Source organism: Rhinolophus hipposideros (assembly GCF_964194185.1).
Source record: "Rhinolophus hipposideros genome assembly, chromosome: 21".
Lineage (NCBI taxonomy): Eukaryota > Metazoa > Chordata > Mammalia > Chiroptera > Rhinolophidae > Rhinolophus > Rhinolophus hipposideros.
The window spans coordinates 3,707,852-3,728,177 of record NC_138067.1 but is presented as its reverse complement, the minus strand read 5'-3'; the positions used below and the strand labels follow the sequence as shown (position 1 = coordinate 3,728,177).

General features: G+C 46.1%; 1 protein-coding gene across 1 annotated transcript in view; it reads right to left on the bottom strand.

The window, feature by feature from the left end:
- Positions 1–517: 517 nt before the first annotated feature.
- LONP2 (lon peptidase 2, peroxisomal) overlaps positions 518–20,326 on the bottom strand; it is a 63,973-nt gene continuing 44,164 nt past the window's right edge. Inside the window, exons 12-15 of the mRNA XM_081032503.1 lie at positions 10,247–10,389; positions 4,102–4,309; positions 3,491–3,681; positions 518–908 (exon numbers count right to left, since the gene is read on the bottom strand). Coding sequence (XP_080888629.1) covers positions 687–908; positions 3,491–3,681; positions 4,102–4,309; positions 10,247–10,389 — 764 coding nt within the window. The 3' untranslated portion in view covers positions 518–686. The remainder of the gene's footprint in view (positions 909–3,490; positions 3,682–4,101; positions 4,310–10,246; positions 10,390–20,326) is intronic.

Sequence of the window (20,326 nt, the reverse complement as noted above, 5' to 3'; positions counted from 1 at the left end):
TAGAGGGGAGGTGGCGGGTCAGGACAACAGCTCAGGGGCCACCCCGGCCTGGCTCTGGGGACCGGCCTTTCTCCTAAGATGACAGGTGGCCAAGGGCCAGCGTGTCTGTGATGCGTGCTAACACCTGCCGCTCAGCTCCGTGTAGATCGTGCCGAGTGCTGGGAAGGGACCTGTAGTGCCGTGCAGCCCTCATCCCAGACGTCACCTAATGCGAAGCCTCTGCGCCCACGGCCTACCAGCTGCTCTCTTCTCATCTACGCAGGTCCCCTCTGAGTGACTGTTTCCAGGATTCAGCAGCAGTTACAGGGGAGTCTGCTACGGCGACGGTCTCGACCTCGACTGCGCCCGAGCCCCCCCGAGGGCATAGTAACAGAGTGCTGGGCCAGCGCCCGGTGATGGGGAAGGTGTGCTGTGGGGTGAGAACGAACACGTCAGGGGACAGGCTTCTGTTCTGGGCCCGTCCTGAGAACCAGCGCCCGTCCGCTTTCCAGGGACAGGAATGATCCCGAGACATGACTCGAATTTTCCCCAATTTATTAAATGACCATTTCTGCAGTAAGCACAGCCATCTGTGATCAGGACATAATCATTAGGGTACCCTGCTCACCCCCTGCTGTGAATAAGTCACCGTGTCGGGACCTCTTGGCACTTCGTGACCTAAAATTCTGAAATGCTGAGATGTGAGCCTACAGTTTGCTATTTAAGAGACCAGGTCTGGTCTTCACAGTAAAGCCACCGTCAAAAGCGGCATTCAGAACTTCATCCAGACAGCTCGCTGTGACAAAACGTAAGTCGTGCCGCACGTTGCCTGGGATTTCTTCAAGGTCCTTTTCGTTCCTCTGGGGGACGATGACCGTCTTCAGTCCCGCTCTGTGTGCTGCCAGCACTTTGTCCTTGATGCCACCCACCTGCAGGGAGAGGAGAGCGTCAGGCGCGGCTGTCCTCAGGCCCAGAGCAGCCCTGGACCGCCCGTCTTACACGGCGATTTTAAAGCATCCGAATCAGAGCTAGGAAAGGTTCTAAAAAGGTCAATGCATAGTAGACTCTCTGCATTTCAATCATGGAATGGTACATCCTTTTCACGGGGGGAAAGGCTCAGTTTTTGATAGGAAGCACCTCTTCTGTCCCTGATGCCTTGTTATGTCACCAAGGCCACATTTGTGTTCCATTCTGCACTTAACGATCTTGCCTGTCGGTTGATTCTGGAAAAGCGCCAACACCTCCCTACAGAGCTTAGCTTAGTGTACTGGGGTGACTTCCATGGGGGGGGGGGGATCACCTCTGTGCCACTGGATGAAGAAACATCCCGAAAGGATCTGGGCTCTTGTGGTTTTAAAATACGTCCACAGCGGTCTCTTGAAAAGGTGACGTCTAGCTCCCTGTCCCTTGAACGTGGCTCACAGGAAACGGTGGTGGAAGCGGCTATGGCTCCCAAGGAAAGTGAGAAACAGGAAGAGCTTCCGCCTCAGCTCTCCTGGATCTCTGGCCCTGGGGGTAGCCAGCTGCCGTGCTGGACTGTGGAGAAGCCCTAAGGTGGGGACCTGGGGCAGCACGCTGGAGGCAGACCCCCCAGCCTCGGTCCTCCCTCGGATGGCCAGCCTGGGGTGCTGACTGCACGAGGGGAGAGAGCCCGGAGAGGCAGAGCCTGGCTAAGCCTCTGCTGAATTCCTCCCTACAGAAACAGCACAACGCATCTCCCTGTTGGGGTGGGTGTTATGCACAGCAGGTAACAGCTGCCACTCACACCTCCTAGAACGTGCAGTCTGGGAAACCAGCCCTCTCGGAGCCTCTGGCCACCCGCACAGCTGCCATCCCTATCCACTGCCTTCCTCTTCCAACGGTTTTCCTTTACGCAGCTGAAGTGCACTTTCAAAGGACCTTCTTCAGAAAGTAAGATAAATGGATTCCTTGCATAGACATGTAAAGCTGTGTATACAACACTGGATGTAAACAGTTTTCCTGCCGAGTGTTGAAGGTACTGGACATCCAGTGTCACGCACAGATGAGACCAATGAGAAAGCTTCCCTTTGATCTGAAAAGTCACGGGGACGAAACCTGTTTCCTACGTGGTGTAGGCCCTTGCAATCTGAAGAGAACCTTCAACTCTAGGAAACGTTCCATTATTTCTTTGGTAATTTGTTCTGTTCCGTTTTCTGTTTGCTAGAACTCCTGCCAGACTGTTTTCCTACGTGTGACTGTTTTCTGTGACCCATTCTAAGACGACAGCTGTAAGGCCTGGCCACTGTCATACCCGTTCTGGCATCCTGCGCTCTCCAGCCTGAGCAGGTCTCTCCCCTAGATGCCGCTTCAGCACCCCCTCCGCTGGCTGGGAAGCCTGTGCTCCCCGCCTGTTCCCACTCCTGCCTGAGCCGGTGCACCCCCAGATCCCTGCTGTCTCCCTCCAGGTCCCTCACCAGGACACGTGGATGTTGTACAAGCGGCTGAGCTACCAGCTGATGACACCCCCACTCATTTCTGAGGGTTAGAATTTATTCCCTGTATCCTGACCGAGGAAACTGAAGAGTTAGTTCCTGGTCAGTAAAGCACTGGCGCATGTCCTTTCCAGCACACCTAGTACTAGCCACTCCTGTCACCTGGAATGAGACAGTTCCTGCCGCAGGAGGGTAAGGTAAGACAGGTCAGCCGTTCCTTCTGAGGACAGACTACAGGAAGGGCATCATGAGGGGTTAGAATGGGACTTGTTGACTTAACTGGGGGAACTGAGAGCTTTTTTAGTGACCTTAATTGGTGACTATGATCTGCTTTCACCATTACCTCATAAAATAAAGATGGCCTTACAATAAAGACATTCCTTTTTTTCTCATTTTGCTATAAACCTGCCAAAATTCTGTTGTGGACTGATACAGGTAACCAGTGACTTACAGCCCTAAATGGTCCCCCAAGTTCTATGTATTTTACCAGATTTTTATAAGTAGTTTAGGCTATGGCCCCATCTGGACAGAATGTTTTCCAAATTTAGCAACCAGACATGGTTAGTCTTTATTACAGTTTCCATTTGTACTACATTTTTTCCCCTATAAATCCATCAATGATAGTAATCTAAGTTATCTCTAGGAGGACAGGTGGCCTCCCAGGAACTTCAAAAGGTGAGAACTGGGCTCAAAGTTTGAAAATTGCTGCTCTCCTGTTTCATACCTATGTTAGATATTTAACAATTTGCTACTTAGAGCAAAGCCTCAAATCTTCACCTGAATAACTGGTATTTCTGATGACCAGACTGATACTTTTTTCCGTTAGCAAGTCTAAATTCTTAGAGGGGGAAACATGGGGAAAACTGTCAGTTTTCTTTTATTTGATCATAATTTAAAAATATGAATTAGTTACAGGTATAAAACTTTAATATGTATTTAAAACTAAGGAATTCACGGGAAGAAGGCAAACCACTGTTAATTTCAATTTAAAGATACGGTTAATTAAAATTTAAAATTAAAAAATTAAAAAACCATCCTCATACGTTTCTCATACTTACTGGAAGAACAAGACCTCTCAGAGTAATTTCACCAGTCATGGCTACATCTGAACGAACCAACCGCCCACTAAAAAGTGAGGCGAGACAGGTTACTATGGTAACTCCAGCAGACGGTCCATCTTTTGTGACAGCTCCAGCTGGGAAGTGCAGATGGATGTCTGTGTTGTCAAGAAGATCAAAATTTCCAGAGGCTTTAAAAAGGGAAAAAGGATTTCAATGTAGAAAAATTAAACCTATTTTACTTTTCTCCTAAAAAAGAAAATCCCAGAGAGAAAAATGTTTTGGGTAAATGACTCCTTCAAAATATTAATGGGTAGTCCAACTAGAGTGGGGGTCTAGAAGCTTCTTTCTATTCCCAGTAGGATTAAAAACAAAACGAAGCCTTGGACTTCTTGTCTAGTGCAGGCACTGGCCAGACAGTCCTAACGTGGGAACTAGAATTTCCATGGGGTTCAAATCAAGATTTGTGCTTTAGTGAAGGTATGTAGACCAATCATTCAGAGCTCGTCTTGATCTTTGTCACACAACAGGGACATGCCACCTGGATCCTGACCCAAAGGCTCCTCCAGCCCGGCTCCCAGCTGTGTCTGACCCGGGGCCCGGTCACTCACCATTAGTCAGATGGTATTTCTTTGCGTTGCTGCGGAGCCAGCTAATAGCGAGGTGGGCAGACTCCTTCATGACGTCCCCCAACTGGCCGGTCAGAGTTAGCTGGCCTTCGCCATCCATCCGACTTGCCTCCACAAACATGATTTCCCCCCCTAAGGGGGTCCAAGCCAAACCTATGGCCACTCCGGGCTGACTCAGGCGCTCGGACACCTTGAGAGCAAGTAGGAAAATGATCCGTTGAAGAGCAATTATTTCCGGGCTGACGACCCAAATGCAAGGGGCCACTTCTCCCTCTGGGGCTTAAGTTGAAGCCACACCCCCAGTGCTTATCACCTGGCATGATTTGGAGTCGCTCTTACCACTTACTATGGATGGCTTTCGGCCAGAAAAAAGCTGAACTTCCTCTGGCATTTATCCGAGGCAATTTTACCTTAAAATATGCACAAATAACCGATTCTTAAGAGCCACATCGAATTACACATCTCCTAATATTCAAGGAACAAACCGAACTGTTTTGTCGTAAACACTTTTATGGGCTACATATTTAGAAATACTCCAGATCCTAAGTTCATTTCAGGAATCATGAATTTGTTTCGGAAAGTAGAAACCTCTTTTTACCATACATTTCGGAAGTGTTGGCTCCAGAGGCCGAGGGTGAAGGCAGACATTAAAGCCCCTTGATTTCACTTCTGTGCCGCTCATTTTTACTTTCTCTTCCCGCTGCAGAGACACTGAAATCCCACGTGATTTCAATGATCCTTCTCGTGTGTGTGTGCGCGCGCGCGCGCGTGTGTGTGTGTGTGTGGAGGCCACATGCTGCCTCAGTGCCACTTCAAACAATGTGTCACCTGCGATCATGAGCCTAGGCAATGAGCCAAACATGAATACATCCAAGTCATGAAAACACATAAAGGACCAATAGAACGTCAAGCTAACAATCACTGCACCCTGTGGCCTCAGCATTTCTTATCCTATAGAAGCTATCGCGTCAGAGAACCGGGGCACAGAACATCAAGCCAGCACTCATCCAACACGACGCGTTCCCACCGCCAGGCGACTTCCTCAGCAAGGAGCAGCAGGGGCTGGAGCCCGAGTTTCGGGCTGCTGACGCTTACTCCTTTCCTGAGGGGCTTAGCTGGTGGAAACCCTGATTTTAAAAGGTCCTCTAAAAATCACAGGTGGCAGCCATGAAGCTATGAGTAGCCAACATGGTTGTGTGTTTTACAAGCTGAGTGCTGACTGACTGCGTGTGACAAGTCAGAGACTGGAGGCCACAGCGCAGGGCTGGCTGAGGGACACCGCGCACCAGACTCTCCCCGCTGCTCTGGCGCTCGTCCACCCGTGGTTACTCAAGGAGAGAGACAGAAGATCACCACGTAAGGAGAGAACAGAAACAACCATTTAGACGCGTCCACAAGGCCTGTTTTATCTAATCAAGTCAGCCCTCTCTGCCTTCATGACATCTAGTTTGGGTGGGATTTTGGAAGTTCCTGTTTCACCACATAACTTGATGGTGAGGGTTCTAATAGTAACCTGAGATGTCACTAACGACACGTCTGTAACTTAACATTCGTGGGTGGAGTTGCCCTCAAACGCAGACTCTGCTCAAGGCTCACAGGTACCGAGGAAGGAAGGAAGCTTTAACTCGACTTGGAGTCATACTCTTCAAGGGCACGTGTTCTGGAACAAACAAGTACCGGGTTTCCATGTACTGTCCCCTCAGAAGCGACCAGAATGCCAGGAAACATGACTTTCAAGAATAAGACACCGCTCCTTCCTCGCCATTTCCAGCCGTCTTCCTTTAACCCCTTTGCACAGAACACTATTTTACAGCCTTCCTCAGTAAAGGATCCAACACAAGCATTTCAACACTATCTACTCGCACTTCTATTGGTGTCTAATTAATTCCACAACTGCTTGGTGGGGTCATCGGTTACATGCGTCAGGACAGGCCCAGGCTTGACGCTCAGATGTTTCCCAAGACAGCCAAGTGGCACGTCAGGATCTCAAGTGCGTTTTTGTTATTCAATTTCCCACCGGAATATTCCTGCACTTCAGTTTCCTCACCTGTTAACTAAACCTTGTTCAAAGCATTCTATCACATGCCTACGCAGACCGAGAAAGTGTTTAAAATATTTAACAGAAACCTAATCAATACCAGACGAAGTCTCATGGTTGCATCAACACTTCAGGGACAGCGGTATTGAAGGAGCAGCTGAGTGTTTAACCACTGCCAATTTCAGACCGTTCTTCCCTTATGACTGATTTAAAAAAGTGACCTTTGACTGCAGTAGTAAGGGTGTCCCTTCCAAGCCTTGACCAACACTTGTTTTTAACCTGTTCTGCAATAGTGCAGCCCGGCAGAGGGACCGAGAGCTGGACCCTTTAGCAGGGCTCCACCCGATGAGCCGGCTCCATCACCCGTCATAGAGCCAGGGGTACGAGAGGGAACAGCTCCGGGACGACAGGCTCCAGGACATGAGACAGAGGCGGTTACACTCCCGCACGGGGAGCACAACAACAGAGTATCTCCAGAGCCCGGAGGAGGCACGGGTCAGAGGAGAGGCTGAGCAGTTCTGGGCGGAGAAGGGCCAGGAAGCCACCGTAAGAGGCCAGCAGGGGCCAAGGACTGAAGATGTGAATGACACTGGTCTTTCGGGGACAAGAACAGTTTCATGCCAAGCACGAAGCCCGAGCTGTCAGCTGGCTGTGCCGTGTGTGCAGGCTGGTTCTGTAGTGATGTTTACACTGTAAATTAGTCCCCTTTGCAGCTCATGCAACACTTTTTACGCTCCTGCCAGGGCTGTCACCACGGCAGCCACCCATCTGCCAACTTCTTTAGTCTTTGTGCTGAGATCCTAAGCCTTGAATTCATGAATATTTGGTTTTTCTAGTTGTGAATTTGTTTCGGTGGCATTTAAAGAAGGGGATGTCAGGTTACGTTTCCCTGGAGAAGTGCTGGGTCCACCCTGCCCTCTTGTAGCAGCACTCAACAGCCCATCCGAGCTGATCCTGGCACTGCTAAGCACCGCTGCTTTCAGACCCTCCCAGCGGGGCCTTGTCTTGGCCCCGCGAGCTTGTGGTGGGGCCCTGGCCAGACCAAACGTGCACATCTCTGCCATCCTATGGGCGTGGGCACAGCTTGCTGAAACGCAGGGGCTGCAGGGCCATTTATGGCCGTGGTTCTGTTGGGCAGTTTGTGCGTGTCCACAGCCCGCCCATTTCTGGTGCCTGGTTTTCTGTCTCAAAGGCCAGTAACCTGAATGGGACCTCCTGAGGTTCACCTCAGTGTGCTCTGTTCAGGATGCCTTTAACATTTGCACGTCTGGCCTCTTTTCCCTCTATCATTATTCTTCTCTTACAAGGGCAGTGACCTCCAGATGAGCACACACCACTGTCAGCAGCCAATACAGAGCAAAGCATACTCAGGCGGCAGTCTTGGGATGAGCAGGCTGGACAGGATGTAGGCACTTGTGGCTGGGATGGCTGGTTTAGAGGCTCAAAGTTAAATGTATCCTGGAAAGCCTGGAGCTTACTTGTTCTGACGGTTTGTGTCACTACAATTACCATCTGTGTCACCAGAGATAAATAGGATCTCTCTCTTTTTTTTCTTTTTTTGTCAACTGCAAGCCTGGGACGCTGGGATACGTCACTAGGATGAAAATGGAAGTGACAAGAGCCTCATTCCTCCCCAAAGATGTTCGTGTCATCAATGAAAGCGATTGTCACTGAGTTGACTACTGCCGACGGCCACCACACCACTGACCAGATCAGTTAGTGACGCGTCCCTCTGCCCACACCTGGCCTGAACCCAGATGCCTGCGCTGTACCCACTCTTCCTCTCAGCCTGCAGGGAGAGCTTTCATTTTACTGTATTTTTTAAAAAGTGGGTCTGGCTGGTCTTGTTTCTTTAGGAAACTTGACTGTATTTGAAAAGGCAACTTAAGATACTATTAAGATATATTCCTAAATTTGAAATTCAGACTACGCTCCTAGAACTCATTTTTCAAGCAGTTTACAGAAGTCTCAGGGGACGTAATTCTTGAGTACAAGCGTGCCTGTCACCTTTCTTCCTCACTGTCATTCTCAAGGTCAGGAACACTTTTTGTACCAACGCATTTTGCAGACCTGTCATCGTGAAAGTAAAGAGCCCCAAGGCCGGTGTAAGGTCGTTCAACGCAGGCACAGAAGCAGGATTCTAAAAACAGCAGGGATTTCTTTTTTGGTGATTGGGGGCAGTAGCTGTTTCTTTCTAGGGAGTCTGGTGGTGGCAGGAACCAATGTGTGTGCTACCACAGTGGGGGAGCTTTGTGTCCCTGAACCCCCCAATTCTACAGCCACCTGCAAAGAGCCATGTAGTCACCCCGTGAGGAAGCTGCCGCTGCCCGCTGCCCTCAGGGCCCATCCCGCCTCCTTCCCCAAGCTGGGCCTGGGGGAGCCGGCTTCGTCTTCCTCATACACAGCTCTGCCCGCAGCACTGCCCTGAGTCTGTGCAGCCAATATGCCCTCTGACCCGCCGCTAACTCCAAGAGCAGCTTCCTCACCTAACTCGCCTCTCCCAGGTCCTGGTCAGCAAGGGTACCACTCCTCCTGTGAACCTGCACTTCCAACACCCGCTCCCCGACCTCTGCGTCGGATCCTTCACGCCCACGTGTACTCAAGACCGTCAGTTCTACCAGCTTCTCATTACGGAGCAGCCCTGTCCTCGCTTCCTTCTCTCTGGGCAATGAAAAACACCTGTGACCCATCGTTACAGTCATTTCCTTGGGAAGACCCATGTTTGTGCCCGGCTTCAGTACACGCAGCGGGCACCCTCGCGCAGACCACTTTCTCCCTCACACTTTGGATCCCACCCCTTCTCACTTCCCGAAGACTTGGGGACACCCCCCTCCAGGCACATCAGTCCTGCTCCCTTCTGGATTATTCTCACGAAGCACTGTCCCGCTGACCTCCACGCTCCTTTCCAGCTGCCTCATTTCTCGCTGTCATCACAGCCAGACTTCAGAAGCCAGTTGCCTCCTCATTAATTTGATTTCCCCAGCTCCCATTCTCTCTTCAACACTCCTGAGTCTACTACCGTCCCCACGACCCACTGCCAACCTCCACACTGTCAAATCCAACAGACAGCACGGCCGTTCCCTCCTCCTGGAGCACAGCAGCCTGTTCCCCTTACCTGGTTGCTGTTCCTTAGTCTGCTCTGTCTGCTCTTCTCTACACGTACTTTCCTTGGGTGAACTCAACATTCTGGGACTTGATCCTCTATTTTCTGACAACTCTTGGATTTTTATCTCCATTTCGGATCTCTCCTCTGAGCAGTGATCTGCACGTCCAAGGGTAGCCACTCAGATGCCTCACAGGTTTTTCAGACTCATGTTCAAAATGGAGCTTCCAATTGCTTTTTCACCCCCTCCCCCACTAGTCTTTCCAATCTCAGTGAATGGCACTGCCACACAGATATCCGGTCGCTTTAGCCAGAACCCTGGAGATCCCTTTTCACTGCCGTTGCCTTCATTCCCCACGTGATCCATCAGAAGTAAGAAACACACTTTTTCTAGTAACTAAGCTGTAAATAAAAGCTCCCAGAAGCATCCTATGAAATGATCAAAATGCCTCAGCAGTCAGATTCAAACACCTGTTTCCATCCAGCTGCCTCAACTCAGTCCTGGTGGGAGAAAGGTGGAAGCCGGGCTAGACCTGTCTGTGGGTTTAACCGGAAGGAAGTGCTGACAAGGAGACCATGGGCTGCTGGAGGACTCCGCCTGGACCCGCACTAGAGCGCTCTGCAGCTGCAGTGAGGCTCACCTTTTCAGGTATGTTGTGCGAGGCTGTTTCCCGACTTCCTTCCCCCAAGCCTTTGATAGCACAGTGAAATCCTTAATTAGAGCACATACAAGAGGCATGCAGAATGACACACTGTTCTGACACGGGACCAGATGGCAGAGGAAGGTCACACTGCGTTTCTGAAAGAGGCCATGGCCAGGGTCTCGGGCTCTGAAAAGCTGTATTATCAAAGGAAGCACTAAAATCGAGTACAGAGAAAGCAGGTTTCCAACTGTAAGACGAACTCCAGATGCTAAAACACCCTAATCTAGTAAGCAGCCCCCAGAGGAAACTGGTGTGCACCAATGTAAACATGAGAATGAGTACCTCCATTTCGTACATCGGGGGCCCGAGGATGTCCTTCAGAGCGTGGAAATCAATCAGGATTGGCATTTCCGGTGGCAGAGCCAAGTCAGTGGTGTCCCCGATCGATTCAGCCTTTGTGTCTTCTACGAGGTGTTCTCTGCAACCTGAGAGAGAAAACATTAGAGATTCCCAGGGACTGGCAGGTTTTGGAATTCGTTAGCAGTTGGACACCCCTGACACCAGCAGTCCAGTTGCCTTTATGCATTTATAAGGCAGAGACCCTCGCCAGTGCACCTGGGGCTCGGGCAGAAGACTTAGTCTTTCAAGAGCCCTGTGAGGTGACATGGTGCTCTGCCTGTTCACTTACTTTCACTCCAGGAGGGTAGTGACCTTGCTGTTTTCTTTTTAACCATTATGTTCTTTAGCCAAGATCAATGCCTGGCACTCATCAACTAATGGCCCGTAGAGGCCAGATGTCAAGGGTCAAATGCAGTAGACTACCTGTACAATTCGGTTAGAGCCACGGAACCCAAGCTTTTAAATTCCCTCTTCAGAGGGGTCCTATCAGACGTCCTGTTTCCTGGTAGAACCCAAATAAGCGACACCGCTTTCGTAATCATAAAGCTAAACAGTAAGATTATCATTTTCCAATTAAAATAAATATAACTGGCAGTGCCAGGCTGGGAAGAGGAAATCCCTGTCATAACGGACTATTTCCTTACCTGCCTAAGAGCCTCGGTTGGGGACAACTTGTCAAAGTACTGACTCGTGTGGGTTTGAGCCCTGACATGCGGGGAGCAGGAACCAACTGACCGAGGAGACCATGTTTCCTGAGGGTCTTTGTAATTCCAGTTTGAGTAAAGAGAAATGTTACTTAAGTCGGGAGACAGAAATCTAAAATGAGTAGAGTAGAGGCTTCAAAAATGTAGGAAATATTTGGCTCTATTCTTCCTCACTCCTAGCTTTTTTCTTTTAATTTTGCCATAATTCTAGTTCTTGTACTATTTCATGAAATGTTTTAAAATACTATCTTTATTACCCTTTTACACACACCTTTCCTTCTGGAAATGTTTTATACACACACACACACACACACACACACACACACACACACACCATATAATAATTATAAAGTCACCTAATATTTAGATACACCATTGTGTATCTAAATATTTTTGTTTTGCTACGACTCTCCCATTCTGATAGCTCATGAAGTTAAAAGAACTGTTTTTCACTAACTCCTTTCCTTCCTGAAGCGATTACTGAGTATGTTTAACAATATTAGACCCTCACTGTAGACTGCAGAGACAACTGGAGACATCCCGGAGTGTGCCTAAGTGACCTCCGGCTATGACAGCCTTGGGGTGACCTTCAGATGAAGGTCAGTCTCCTCTCCTCTGGGCCCGTGGGGCTCCTCTACAAGACCGAGTCACGTGACCGATACAAGAGAGAAGCAGAAAGTGGTTCAGGTTTCCTGCCACTTGCTGGCTCTCTGACTGTATCCAGAGCATTCCGCCTCTCACCACCGTGTCTCCGCAGAACTCCTGTGAGAGTTAGAGAGCAAATCCTCTGCAGACGGCAAAGGGCAGCGTCACACTGCATCCTAAGTGTAGATCCTGAGTTACACATATTCTCACGTCCTCTCTCTGCAATGTCACTTGATCTTTCCAACTTCTTAGAGTGCTTGTCTGTTTCACAAAACCTAGCAATTACTGGGTCACTCAATAGCTTGTGGAAATGGGAGATTTTCTGTTTGCAACCTATCTAAGCAATGTCAGTGACCAAGGGTGGGAAGGCAGTCAGATGATAGTTCAGCTACACGTAGATCCCGAGCAGAACAGAAAGCAGGCGTTACCGCTTCATTTAAATTACCACACAGACAGAAAGGCACTATCTGTGTAAGGTTACTGCAGCCTAAAGACGAAGGCCTCTGAAACTTCAGCCGACGCAGGAGGCTGCGGGTTTCTCTAGCCTGTTGTACTGTGTGATGGGCTTTTCTGTTGCCAGCCTGGCTTCCACTGTCACAGGAGGGAGTAAAGCAGGATGGGTGAGAGCCAACCGCAATTATGTAACCGATGCTTTAGGACATGCAGCCCTTTCCCAGCGGAGTGGAGTAGTGTACTCGGTGCTCTAAGCACTAAGGGAGTGGGGCGGGGAGAGCCACTTCTAATGCAACGAGACCTTATCATGTAAAAGATGGCAATTTACTTCAGGCTGTAGGCGCAGCAGCTGTGTCATGAAAAATTCAATAAACTTAGCACTCATCTGTGCTTCAAGGTGTTCCATCATTAGAACACAAGCCCAGAGAAGTAAAGCTTAAGTCAGAAATGGTGCCAGCTGATCAGGAAAGACAGGCTAGCATTGGATTTTAAGAATCAGCCACTGGACCTTGTGTAATGGAAAGTGAGAGTAAGGAAATACTAGATTTTCATGGGATCCACACTTTGATTCCTCATTAAAACAACAAACAAGTAAAACATCTCACAAAGATGCCACTCAAGAGCGAGACCCCGGTTACAGCTGCACCTTCTGAGTCGCGTGCACAAGCTTTTCAGGGCTGCTCAAGCTCTGGTGCCACGCGCGCCCTGGCCAGAAGGGATCAGCACTGAGAGGGGACAGAGCCAGTCTCCAGGACTCACTGCTGGCCTTCCCCGCACCGTAACATTCTAACAAGATGGACTTTTCCAGGCTAGGCGAACATAATTGAAGAAGTTCGATTTCTCAATATAACATGGACCCTGTCCCACAAATCTTCCTACTGGCATCGCAACATTTTCTCCTTCTCTGTCCTTCTCTGGGGCTACAATAGTGTTCTTAACAAATGGTTAGATGTCACATGAAAAATTGATTAATTTCACCAAGAAGTGAAATTTAATTAAAAGCAGGATACCATTTTCTGGTTACCAAAATAAAGTAACTAGTAAACAAGTTTAAGAAACAACAAAGATCGATGTTAACGAGATTGTCTGAAACACTGTTGCTTATGGAAATATAAATTGGTTCAATCTTTCAGGAAAACGATTTGTCAATACACTGAAAGCCTCCCAAATATTCAAAATCTCAGACCCAGTGATTCTATTCTGCAGGAAGGTGTCCTTGAGGACAACTGTTGTTCGGACAATGAATGAAGCAACAACACAGCTACTCACTGCGGTCCTACTATGTGTAACAGCAAACGTTCGATCCAATGTAAATCTCAACATCAGGAACATGGTTAAGCAAACTGGTACAGCCACCTGATGAAATACAGGCTCTACCACTGTTTCCCAAATGTTTCTAAGTAACGTCAGAAAATTCTTTTGAAACATCAAATTGAGGAAAGAGGAGGGTATAAAATTTCACATGGCATGAGTTTTGCTAATATACTATAAATATATATGAGAATGAATGTAATGATACAACCTAAAATGTTTACAGAAGTTACTCCCCAAGTTAGGAGATTAAGATTACAGAATGAAATAGCCAGTAAACCATAGTCTCCCATTCTGGCTCTGGCTTCTTAGTTGGCCTTGAAAAAAGTCCCAGCCTTTGGTATCTGCTTTTTGAATCAGTAAAACCATAATAATTACAGTATGCTGAGAGTAGCTGGGAGAATTTAGGAATGCTTAAATCTTTCCTATGTAGAGATGAGAGGAACTAGTATTTAGACGAATACTTAATACACTTCTAAGACTCACGTGTCTTAACCTCACAGCCCTTCATTAGAAGAGAATAAACTGCTCTCTACCACCTTGTTCCACCCAGAACCCCCCAGACAGGGCCTTGTCCACAGTCAATCCACTGCTGGGAGTCACAGAAATGAAATACATGTAAGAAAAAAGAAAAAGGTATTAGGAATCAAGACGCTGCCCTATACTATAACACATATTACTATTATTTGTGTAGTAAAATTCTCTTTACAACTTTGAAGTGTATTCTTAAAAGTAATAAAGTGCGATTAAATAGAGGTTGAAAAGAAAGGCCATGGAAAAATAAAACGAATAGAATAAGCTAGCTCAACCCCTCTCTTCAACTATTTCTTCACTGAGAAGAAAACGAAATTGTTCCGAAAACGGGAGGGAGCTCAGGTGTGTGTCAGTTGGTTTCCTCTGCCCGAGGTACCTCCCAGCTCTTTCCTCGGTATTATCGACCTGCTTTGCGTCTAATTCAGGAGGCAGGCAGGATGGGGAGGGTGTCACCAAGGGGATGACAGCAGCACAGGCTGCTGGTGGAGCAAGAGGGAGATGTGGGCGTGCCCCGGGTGGGCCGCTCAGCCAGACTGGAGTGAGGGTATCACGACTATTAGGGAAGGACAATTCCATAGCCCCAAACTCCTCAGGAGGGACGACCAGGCTTCCCAAAGCAACTGTCCCTGGGCACGAGCAAGTGTTCCTTTCCACCCCCTTTCCCTCTGCCAGAGGAACACGGTTTCAATGGAAGCAGCCCCAGAGCCAGTCATCGTGGCAAGAAGGGAGAAAGAAAGCTATGAAGAGGGGCCGTAAGGGGGAAGGACGGAAGGATGTAGTGTCTTAGGAAACTCCAGCAGCTTTCTGTTAAATAAAAAGTTTCTTGCTTTTCGAATAAATCTTGCAACAAATGGCGTCTCCTGAGAGGTGATCCAACCCATGGAGACAGCGCAGGCCAGGAACACAACAAGGCTCCCAACACCGACAGTTGCCCAGAACGTGGCAGAACAAGTCCGCCTCAGCACGGACAGCCCTGGCCCCCTGTAATCATTACACTGCAGACAGGAAAGGTGAGTCCCCACTTTCTACAGTCTACGCACTGCTAACTTGAAGCACACACCACACTGTCAAGCCCGGTCTCGGGCGTTCAAAAGCTGTGTTTTGTGGTACGGTGATAAGAGAAACCCCTCGAGATTATGGAAAAAAGCATTCATTTTCACAAAGAGCAGTTTTCCACTGCATGCGAGGCAGGGAGGGAGGAGGGACGGACGGGGTGTGCACACATACCAGCCAGCGATCAGACCAGGCCCAGAACGGGGTTAACGCTCCAACAGAAACCAATACTCCTTGTTTCTGTCACACTAACACCATCCAGGGAAGCAGTTCCCTGGACACGCCCAGGTCTCGTTCTGAGGCTCAGCGCAGGGCAGGAAGGAGCAGGAATTCAAGAAGCATAGGCTGGAACCATGACATACAAAAGTTTAAAAACTGGGCAGAAAGTCAAAGACCTGGTCCAACCGTCCATTTTACACTAAAAAATACTGAGACTGGGGGGGTTAACCCGACTGCGGGAAGCCCACGGCAGAGCAGACAGCACAGGACTCCTGCCTCCCACCCGGCCAAGGGCACCTGTTGTCCCAACCTCAAATCAGTCTAGAAAAGCTGCCATGAGCCCTGCTGTCTGGGTCCCCGCTTTTGACTCTGGGGTTTATATCTATGAGTGGAACTGCTGGGTGTCTGGTGGTTCTAGGTTTTATTTTTTGGTGAACTGATGAGTTGTTTTTTACAGGAGATGTGCCATTTTACATTCCCACCGTCAATGCACGAGGGTTCCAATTTCTCCACATCATCACCAACACTTGTTATTTTCCACTTTTTTTTTTATTATGGCCATTGGTACTAGGTGTGAAGTAATATCTCCTTGTGGTTTTCATTTGTATTTATCTAAGGACTAATGATGTCAACCATCCTTCCGTGTACTTATTGGCCATTTGTCTATCTTTTTTGGAGAAATGTGCATTCAAGTCCTTTGTTCATTTCTGAATTAAGTTGTTTTTTTTCTGGATATCAATCTCTTATCAGCTGTATGATTTGCAAGTTTTTTCTCCCATTCTGTAGGTTATTTTTTACTTTCTTGATAGTTTTGTTACACAAAGTTTTTAATTTTTATTTTTTTCGATTTATTTTTATCTTTTTAAATTCAAGTTTATTGGGTAAAAGTTTCTAATTTTGATGAAGTCCAATTTATCTCGTTTCTCTTTTGTTGCCTATGCTTTGGTGTCATATCCATGACGTCATTGCCAAATCTAATGTCATGAAGCTCTTCCCTCATGGTTTATTCTAAGAGTTTTATAATTTTATCTCTTAAGCTTAGGTCACTGATCAGTTTTCAGTGAATTTTTGTATATGGTATAAGGGTCCAACCTGATTCTTTTGCATGTGGGTGTCCAGTTTTCCCAGCACCATTTGTTAAAAAGACTTTCCTTTCCCCACTGAATGGTCTTGGCTTCCTGGTTAAAAGTCACTTGACCATACATTAGCCTTTATTTCTGTCCTTTCTATTCTATTCCACTGATATATCTGACTGTCCTTGTTCCAGCACCACACTGGCTGAATTACTGAAGCTTTGTAGAAAGTTCAAAGTCAGGAGGTGTGGGTCCTCCAGTTAGTTCTTTTTTAAGATGGTTTTGGATATTTGGGGCCCATTCCAATTCCATATGAATCTGAAGTCTGGCTTTTCCATTTCTCTGGAAGAGATTGCATTGAATGCGTCGATCTTAACAATGTTAAGTCTTCGTATCCTGGAACACATATCTTTCCATTTACTTTTTAAATTTCTTTCTGGCAATGTTTTGTAGTTTCCAGCTTACATGTCTTTCATCTCCTTGGTGAGATTTCATCTTAAGTATTTAATTCTCTCAGATGCTACTGTAAATGGAATTGCTTTCTGAACTTCCTTTTTGGATTGTTCACTTCCCTAATCTCTTTAAGCTTTCACTTCCTCATCTGAAATGACAGAAACAGTACCTACACTTCACACAGATGTTACGTGGATGATGGATATAGGCTATACAGGAATAACGAAGCATAACATAACCACCGAGTTTAGATTCAGAGCCAGTGTGCCTAGGTTAAAATCCTGACTGACATGAACTAGCTGTGAATTTTGGGAATGTGACAATCTTCTGTGCCTAAAAACAACACCATATAGGGTGTTGGGTCATTAGAGGATTAAATGAGTTAATACATAAAATGCTTAGAACATTTTAGGCATTTCAGGAAGCACATTCCAGGAAGTTTATAAATGACAATTATCCTTCATGCCTGAATTATCACAGTAGCCTACCAATTTGAGTTCTCTATCTAGCTTTCCCACTATCCATTTTATTCACTATTTGTAAATGAGTTTTTCTAAATCACTGGTGTAATTACACTGCTTCTAGACCTAAATTTCTTCACTAGTTTTTCTTCACAAATTAAGCAAATTCCTAACTTCTAAGAGTTGCATTCAAGACCCACAACAATATAGCGTTGACTCTCCTTTCCAACTGTAGCTGCCCCTCAGTCTGGAATGCCTTTTAGGCAGAACGATACCACCAGCCAGACCGTAACTCAACTAACATTCATGGAGCACAATCTTGGGTAAGAAACCGGGACCCCGATTCTTGATCTGTAACAAGAATTAAACTGTTTACTATAACAAGAATTGGGGCTATTTAATTCTTCAAGCTTAGTAACATCTGCGGACAAATCACCAAAATACTTACTAAGTTGACTTGCCAAAAAATTACTCAGTTTTTAATAACGCTGATTTTTGTCAAGCAAACATTTTTAACCAGTAAAATTAATTATGTAACAAAAAGTATTACTGAATAATTGAAAAATTTCTTTGCAAGTTGAATCCAACCACACTGGGCTCCTGAATTCTGAAGTAGGAGCAAAATGACACAGGTTGTTTTGCCGAACTGTACTTGTGAGCACTGTGCACGAGGTGTAGTAACACTGCGAGCAGAGGTTGTGCATGAACCAATGAAGGATCGTGTTCACACGTTACTCTTGAGCACACCTGGTGTGTACGTGGATCCAGACCCCCTGTTTAGGCGCAATGAGGTGCAGTTATAAAAATGAGGGAGGTTTTTTTTCCCCCCTAAACTGAGTCTACTTTAAAAAGTGAGCTGAGATGCTAAGATTGTAAGTGGTTTTGTTACTTCTTCCGCTGAGTTAAACCAACTATGGATACAATGCATCTGAGAACCTCCTCTTGGGAAGGCAGAAAGGGGAAAACAAAGTATTTTAAAAACAAATCAGAAAAACCTGAATGTTTCCAACCGTATAATTTGTGCTGTCAGTTGCACATTAGTCTTTTCCAGAAAACCATGCTCCCCAGCCAGAGAAAGTGTGCTAAATGCAACTGAGATTCAAGTTACTGACCAGGCCGGGGAAGGTATTTGTGCCTGCATATGTTCAATCTTTTTTTTTTTTTAAAGGAACCAGTTGTAATGGAGAAATCCGTGTGGATCAAATACCACATGCCCAGAAAAAGCTTCATGCTAGCAAGAAAGTCTCTTAAGGCCTTTCTGCCAATATGTTCATTGTTTTGGGGACGGTAAAATAACCTTAATATTACTAAATACAATTTCTTTCAAGTTTACCTACTAAGCATTTTACTACACAGTAACTATTGCGATATAGATGGAAATTATGATTGTGAACTATTTCTGAATTTTAGTAAAGTTACCTATTGATGAAAATAAAGAATATCAAAAAAGAGTACTGGGAAAACTTTTTTTTCCATTCATTTATCCATTAAAATTAATTTTAAGATGTAAGCAAATTAATACTTTGTCTCAATTTACTAAAAGCCCTTTAAGAAATTTACAATTCTATAATAAATAAAATGAAGCTTTCAATGATCAATTCAGTGCCTACACAGCACTTTAAAAACCAGCATTTATCTCCCACCTAAAAATTATCTATTTATATGTCTACCTCCCCCAATGGATTAACCTGCCTACTTGCTGGTAGCTCGCTTCCATGTTTCCCAGAATCCAATCCAGAAGCCGGCATACAGTAGGTGCTCAGTAAATGCTAGCTGACTCACTGATTAAATGAATTAATATTATACGAGAGTCCAATACACAGGATCCTACTTTTGTACCACACGCGAGCTTTTACCCGTCTCCAGTGGGTTTTCTGCATTAATACATCTCATTTTCTATATGAGAGAGTCAGGAAATAGTCTTGGAGAATTGTTTTCATTAGTAGTTAAAATGCAGAGACCATTTGTAATACTAAAAAAAGTTAAGTATTGTTTTTAGTATCTGATAACTTTAAAGCCTGGTTTGGATAATGTATGACAACAACACCCAAAGGCCACTGAATCTTCCTGTATGATTTGTTAAATGGAACAATGACTTTTAAATTTTTTGACAGTATTTGATTTTCCTGTCCCAAAACAGAATTTAAATAACAAACGTTTGGCTCCTATCATACATAAACAGGGTTTTTCCTTCATTGCTGTTCAGCTTCTTTCTGGTCTACACAGACCAATAAATCTCTTCAACCAGCCGATACTGATGAGTGAATCAGTGTAAACGTCACAAGAATATCTAGTATGTTGTCACAATATCGGCAGTGCGTGCCAACATGGTATTTTCATCTCAATAACACACCCCCACCTGCTTTAGCTGTTTGGACTAATATCCCACCAAATGCAAAGGATTTAGCATAGAAAGTCTTATCTCTAGATTTAACTTTTTTATAATCTTGGTTTGCAAAATCCAGCCAGCTGGAACAGCACCCTACAAGCCCCAAAGCTTTCAGAACCAGCCCGCCAAGTGCCTTGGGACTAAAACTCGCTCTGAAGTCCGTATTTCTGAACAGTTAGCCCTAGCTCCTTTGACTATTAGAAATGTTTCTTTATTTGTCCTGAGCCATTAATACAGTCACAGAAAAGGTCAGCAGGAACAGAGGAAGCAGCACTGTAAATACTGAAAATGCAAAGCTGAATTCAAACTTCTCAGCCCCACCTGTGCGACCTGTGTCTTTGATAAGAAATTAGCCCGAGTCTGACGGATGATTTCAACAGCACAAATGCCAATGCCAGCTCAGCGAAGTCCTTCTGACAATCAAGTGTCTTATGAGACGGTGACGACTACTGAACCGAACCTCTTAAATAGTCCATTCCATAGGGATAAACAGCTGTCAAAGTTACGCTGCTTAAAGATTAGGGAAGCGCAGGGCAATTTAAGTTCAGCCCCCATAATCATATTAAAATTGTGACTTGTCACACTGTGTTCAAAGACCTTTTACCACCAGACGCAGGCATTGCTCCAGAAACGAAAAATCTGACTTCGGAGAATAACAATCACAAATAAACAGCCAAATTATCTGGTCTGTGGTTTTTGGGGTCAGAGGCACACTCACAAATTACTCT